The sequence below is a fragment of the Branchiostoma floridae genome, chromosome 15 (genome assembly GCF_000003815.2).
Source record: "Branchiostoma floridae strain S238N-H82 chromosome 15, Bfl_VNyyK, whole genome shotgun sequence".
Taxonomy (NCBI): domain Eukaryota; kingdom Metazoa; phylum Chordata; class Leptocardii; order Amphioxiformes; family Branchiostomatidae; genus Branchiostoma; species Branchiostoma floridae.
Window position 1 is genome coordinate 21,327,938 of NC_049993.1, and position 7,204 is coordinate 21,335,141.

The 7,204-nt window shown below is 43.6% G+C and overlaps 1 protein-coding gene across 1 annotated transcript in view; it reads left to right on the forward strand.

Moving 5' to 3' along the window:
- LOC118431675 (glycine dehydrogenase (decarboxylating), mitochondrial-like) overlaps nt 1-7,100 on the forward strand; it is a 40,662-nt gene extending 33,562 nt beyond the window's left edge. The window contains exons 11-15 of the mRNA XM_035842920.1: nt 374-403; nt 4,448-4,548; nt 5,015-5,099; nt 6,396-6,473; nt 7,077-7,100. Of these exons, the coding sequence (XP_035698813.1) occupies nt 374-403; nt 4,448-4,548; nt 5,015-5,099; nt 6,396-6,473; nt 7,077-7,100 (318 nt within the window). The remainder of the gene's footprint in view (nt 1-373; nt 404-4,447; nt 4,549-5,014; nt 5,100-6,395; nt 6,474-7,076) is intronic.
- Nucleotides 7,101-7,204: the final 104 nt, after the last annotated feature.

The following is a 7,204-nucleotide window of genomic DNA, read 5'->3' on the forward strand; positions in this document are numbered from 1 at the left end:
AAAATAGGTGTATAGATTAAGACTTAACATCCTAATTAACATAACAAGAAGGGCTAACGCAAAAAACAACAAAACAAACAAACAAGTCTTTGATTAGTGTTACAATCGAGTTGGGCTAATCATGAGTTTCATTATTAATAATGTGCTGCTATCCTGGGAGTGAAAGTCTATTTTTGTGATGAAACAGTGCTCCTGCAGTTCAGAAGCTTAATTGCTCTGATACACGGTGAATAAGATGTGGTGTGTACACTGAAGGGCGGGAATACCTGCTGTATCTATATAGATACAGATACGGATGTAGTCCTGTTGCAAGTCTGTATCTTAAAGTCGCCACATGAAAGGCATGCAGTGATTCCCTGTGTGTTACATGTAGGGCATCAGCGAGCCAGTCTACAGCAGACAGGTAATTATGGTTCAGTTATTGGGCACAAGCAGCAGCTTTGGTGGGATCAGGAGCTGAGATTGGCTCTAATCTGCGTTAATCTCAGGATTAGTGAGTAGAAGCTGGGAGTAGTGAGGTGCTGTACTCGCACACTCCTGGGTTGCTGGGCCGCTGGGAGGCAGGATTTGGTTATATAGTTAAACTTTGCAACGTGACCTTGATTGGTCACAGCTTAGCTGCTGCTTCCCATCATCATCAAACTACTGCTGTGAGTAGTGCAGCCTGTGGATAAAGATTATGTCATGAGTCTTACACATCTATACCTGAGCGATGTTTCTCAAATGATGATGTGCTTCAGGCTTGAACAATGGTCTGTTCAACAATTGGAAACAGCTCTGTGGTAAGAAAGTTTTCAGAAAGATTTCTGGTTTTCTGTAATGTTTTTGTCCTGTCAAAGGTGAAATACTGTTCCTACTGAATAAACCATGGCAGGTGAAATATGTGCACTGATGTTAGGTGATTGCAGGTGAAGCGGCCTGGTTCCTCTGATGTGAATAATTTAGCAGGAGCTTCAGGTCAAACAAAGGCCAGGGCCAGCTTCTATAGGTCCTGTCCTTGGAATCCTGTCAGGCTGATGATGTTTACAAGTATATCAGCATGTACAGCCTTTAGTTTGTGCTCTAAGCTAGTCCATATCCATGGAACATGTACAAGTATATCAGCATTTATGGTCCATAGTCTGTGAGGAACATGTACAAGTATATCAGCATTTATGGTCCATAGTCTGTGAGGAACATGTACAAGTATATCAGCATGTATGGTCCATAGTCTGTGAGGAACATGTACAAGTATATCAGCATGTACGGCCCATAGTCTGTGAGGAACATGTACAAGTATATCAGCATGTACGGCCCATAGTCTGTGAGGAACATGTACAAGTATATCAGCATGTACGGCCCATAGTCTGTGAGGAACATGTGCAAGTATATCAGCATGTACGGCCCATAGTCTGTGAGGAACATGTACAAGTATATCAGCATGTACGGCCCATAGTCTGTGAGGAACATGTGCAAGTATATCAGCATGTACGGCCCATAGTCTGTGAGGAACATGTGCAAGTATATCAGCATGTACGGCCCATAGTCTGTGAGGAACATGTACAAGTATATCAGCATGTATGGTCCATAGTCTGTGTGGAACATGTACATGTATATTAACTTGTATAGCCCATAGTCTGTGCACTCAGTTAGTCCATGTCCATGGAACAGTTTATGTCATGTTCAGGTATATCGGTGTATCGACTTGCAGGCTGATTTGAGCTTTCAGAAATAAACAAAGGTTCAAACAAACACATATCAGCATATAGGGCCCATAGTTTGTGCTCTCTGATATTCCATGTCCAATGTGGTACATGTTCAGGTATATCAGCATGTTTGTGTGCTAGGCCATGTTCGTGTATGTGTGGAACATGTACATGTGTACACTCAGGTATATCAGCACTGTAGTTTGTTCGCTAGTCTATATGTCCATGTCCATGTCCATGTGGACCAGCATGATGAAGTAGAGCCGACAGGATTAGTCAGAAATCCAGCCTGACAGAAACGTCTGCACAGCTCAAGTAGCCTGTTTATATGCGACATGTTGGGTTTAGTTCCAGTTCAGGAACCTTCAGCTGTGTATCTGGGACTTTGGGGTTAAGTTATGAATCAGTATCCTGCATGTTCATGTGAGACTCTTCGGCTTTACTTATCATTATGTTACCTGCATGGAGAAATGTAAGACTTTGCAGCGTTTTGATTTTTCATAGTTCAGTACCATACATATAGATATGAGACTTTTGGGGTTTAATTTTAGTTCAATACATGTGAGTCGTTCAAGTTTCAGCTTAAGATGTTCAGTACATGTGAGTCGTTCAAGTTTCAGCTTAAGATGTTCAGTACATGTGAGTCGTTCAAGTTTCAGCTTAAGATGTTCAGTACATGTGAGTCGTTCAAGTTTCAGCTTAAGATGTTCAGTATACATGTGAGTCGTTCAAGTTTCAGCTTAAGATGTTCAGTACATGTGAGTCGTTCAAGTTTCAGCTTAAGATGTTCAGTACATGTGAGTCGTTCAAGTTTCAGCTTAAGATGTTCAGTACATGTGAGTCGTTCAAGTTTCAGCTTAAGATGTTCAGTACATGTGATTCGTTCAAGTTTCAGCTTAAGATGTTCAGTACATGTGAGTCGTTCAAGTTTCAGCTTAAGATGTTCAGTACATGTGATTCGTTCAAGTTTCAGCTTAAGATGTTCAGTACCCCGCAGGTTGGACTTTAGGGCTTTAATAGTCCAGCTCCCTGCTGCATGTATATGCATATGTGACACTGTGAGACTTTGGGCTTTTGTTACAGCTCACGTAGCCATTCTATATGCAACTTTGGGGGCTTAGCTACAGCTGACGTACGGGTCACCAGAAGTGACAGTTTTTGTGTGGGTGTGGTCGGTCATCGTTGTCATGGCGTCACTGTTGATGGCTTCTGTGCCCGTGACAAAACTGCATAGTGAAAAATTTCGTCAAATTCTGAGGAAAGGCGTCTTGGCCAATCATGAACCAATCTTAATCTTTTCCACATCACAATCCAGGGCTCAAAATCCTTTTTTCTGCACACCTGCACTGGTGCAGGTAACACTGAAAATCACCTGCACCAGACAAATTTTACCTACAAACTCTTAATTTATGAAGTATGAATAATACCAGGAACCATTGCTATTTTTTCTTCTATACTTTATATGATATTTATGTATAAAACCCAGTACATGGACCAGTGCAGGTTAGGTGCAGGTAGACACCAGAAATACCTGCACAGCTCCTATTTGACCTGCACTAACCTGCATATGCAGGGGGTATTTCGAGCCCTGCATGCGCAACAGTCCAATTTTCCCCTGTCAGGAATGTGATATGTCAGTGAGACTCCCCCCACTGTGGAACTACATGTCAGGCTGTGAGTCAAGCACTGTGGTCTCCTGCCAGGGGCTGGAGTCACATTTCTGCACACGAAATTGGTTGGCTGCCCACGTGCCCGGTGTGCTGATACCAGCCCTGCTCTGTGTGTTAATGTTCAAGTCTTGCCCAGTGTGGAGATGTGAGTAAAGGGGGACGCTTATCTCTCCTGCACACTCGGCTGTGTCTAAAGTGGAACAGGCTCTGGGACAGGCTTACAGGCCGCGGAACAGGCTTAACGTTGCCATGACACAGGCTTCACATTGCTGTGACACAGGCTTAAGGATTGTAAACCCTGCTGATGGTATCACAACATTGTAGAGAGTGTATCATGTGTACTTTTCACACATATACATGATACAGTATAATGGGTTTGAATTTCCTTCAACAGAAAAATGAAGTTGTAAACGTGATATATTAAGAACTATTAATTTATAAAACCATATCACATTTTGTGCACGACTCAAAGGCAGAATAGTTTGTCCTTGAGAACTATGCTCTTGACCTTGCAGATCTCCTTGAGGAGCGTAGAAGGCATGTCTTATCAATTAAGGGTGCGTTCAAGGAAGATTGGAAGACGTCTGTACTAACCATTAAGCAGAACATTGTTTTAACACTCATCCCCTGAGATTTGGGGATAGATTTTGAAAAATCCAATCAATTTCAACACCATTCACAAATAAAGATATTTAAGACAAATATTCCCACCATTGGAACATATCAACTTGCTGTGTTTGTGGTGATGTATGATGGAGGCAGCATTTACTACTCTGTAGCCCTGAATGGAACACAGTTGAGCTTAGGGCTGCACAACTAGCCGGAGGCTTTTATTCAGGGTTAGTTCTCATGGCTATGTCACAGTACAGGACTGGACATTGAGCTTGACTATTTACCTGGATAACACACACACACACCTACATGTAGCCTGGGGTCTGTACTGTTAGGATTCGCTCTCACAGCTACATATGGAAAAGAATTCAGGAATTAAATTTTAATGCATATTAACAGGATGGAATTATAGTTAATCTATCAAGCCACAAATATGCCTTTCTTCCTCCTCTCATTCCTTCCTTCCTTCCTTTGTTCCAGGCCCTGCTTGCAGAAAAGATGGACTCCTCCCCCCAAGGGAGTATAATGAACACTCCCTTCAGACGAACCTCCCCCTACCTGCTGCACAAGGTCTTCAACAGGTGAGACTTTCACTTTTTCTGGTGTTGTTAACATTCATTAAGTTATTTTCTAACGAGTTTGCTCAATACATTAGGCTAACAGGGCCAAAATTAAAGCTCACTGTCACAGGGTACACTGAAACATCAAGCTTAGGCAAGCGCGGCTAGCTGACCCACGAGCAGAAGCGTTATGCATACAGGAAATTCCCACCCCTTTATCATACAACAGTACACTCACTCACTCACTCACTCACTTGCTCACTCCCCAATTTAACGTCTGTTGTTCCCCATCCTGTGGGGGTTGGACAAGGGATTCATATAAGCAGGATGAAATTGCAGTTTGAGCAGCAAAGACTGTGCTGTTCACAATCTTAATAGAAATGAGCTTCTCATGAATAGATGAAGCTTCGAACAGAAACAGTAAGTTAAGTGTTTGTAAACCAGGTTTGGTTGAAGAGAACTGTTGACTGTTTTCTCCTCCCTGCAGCTACCGGTCGGAGACACAGCTGGTCCGCTACATGAAACAGCTGGAAAACAAGGATGTTTCTCTGGTGCACTCCATGATTCCACTGGTTAGTACTTATGTACTCATCGCACTCGCACTCACTTACACACTCACACAAGGACGTCTCTCTGGTGCACTCCATGATTCCACTGGTTAGTACTGTAACACACACACATACACGCATACACACACTCACACACACACATACACACACACACACACATATACAAACACACATGCGCATGGACACACACACACAAGGACGTCTCTCTGGTCCACTCCATGATTCCTCTGGTTAGTACAGTAACTGTAACACACACACATACATGCATACACACACTCACACACTCACACACACACACACACACACACACACACACACACACACACACACACGCATACACTCAAACACACACACACACACACACACACGCATACACTCAAACACACACACACACATGCACACATGCAAGTCTCCCTGGTGCACTCTATGATTCCTCTGGTTAGTACTTACATGTATATTACTCATAATGTACACACACATACTCTCGCACGTTAGCATTCCAGTCATAAGGCAGGGAAATGGGAGTTTTAGTGTACTGTAAATGCAGAAACTTTCGCGGTGGTTTAATGTTCGCGGTTTTCGTGGTGGTGGCTTCACCGCGAACATTTTCCAGGGCAGTAAGAGGCTACAGTGCATGGTGCTTTCGCGAACTTAAAACCACCGAGATAAGTCCATTTTCCCGCTACCGCGAAATTAAATCCCCGCGAACTCAAATGCATTTACAGTATTGTTTGAAACCTTGCATCGTCTTGAGCCTGTGATGTTGAAGGTCATGTAAAATGAAGAGTCAGTTTGAAGCCTTCTCTCCAAAGTCACAGGAAAGTCACAGAAATCAGAATTCTGGGGAGAGCGGAGGTCTGAATGGGGGTTAATGGGTACAGGGAGGGTGTGCATGGAGGTTAATGGGTACAGGGAAGGTGTGCATGGGGGTTAATGGGTACAGGGAAGGTGTGCATGGGGGTTAACAGTGGGAAATTGCAGGGTTTAGGATGAAAGGGGCTGGGAGTGATCCCTCGGCTCAGGGGGGCGTCTGGGAATCTTAGATTCTTGGATCAAAAGGAATTTTACATCCGAAGCGCCTGGGTGGAATGTGGAATTCCTGACTGTGACTGGAATGTGCAAGAGTGTGAATCATACTGCAACAGTTGTAGTGATGTGGTAGAAGGATTTGCAGGATGAGCCTGACAGGGACGCTCCTTCTATGGTCCCCTCACTCGTAGTGATGACACGAAAGAAGAAGAATACTGCAACAAGGATTTGTTCAGAATCCTTATGTGTTTTTTCCCCTCCCGTCTGCAGGGCTCCTGCACCATGAAGCTGAACAGCACCACACAGATGATGGTGAGGCAGACTTACTTTACGAGGGGCGTGCAATTAGTAATGGTCCTGACCCATTTCCCATAGCAGGAGATTAATGAAACTTGGCACAGTTATTAGTCTTTCTCTTCATAGGAATCACCCAGAGTTATGCATTTCTCCCATCGTTTGACGCAGCTCTGGACACCGATTTTGTAGGACACCCCAGGTTGGTCCTCCAACTGATGCCTCATCAATGGCACAAGAGGGACGACCAGGTCTGGGAGCTGTTTCCACAGACTTCCAGCCACGTTTGAATTCAGGATGCCAGCGTTTTACAAGGTCATATGATGGGGCATCATCACCATAAGTTTCTTTCATTTCATCAAAAGTCTTCTTTGGTGTGCGTCCTTTCAAATACAAAAACCGGATCACTGCGCGACACTCAACTGGTTCCATTTCACACCTGGTCCATTTCGCACCTGACTAAGTTCAAACACCAGTAAATCAGAAACCACAATTAGTTCAGAGCTGTCTTTTGCAACATAACCCATAGAGATATGAATTATTACACATACAAAATTTCATTTAGATCAGACAACTGGAAGTGGGTCAGGACCATTACTTATTGCACGCCCCTCGTAAGATGTAGCTTTTCTTTTAAGATGTTGCTTTTACTTCAAGGCTGAGGCCAAGTTTGCATGTTGACCATGAGTGGCTATATGCAGAGTATCACAGGAATAAGCCATTGCAGAAACTGGAAAGAAAAGTGCAAAATATCCGTAGCAGGAAAATTATGCACCCTTCTGTGT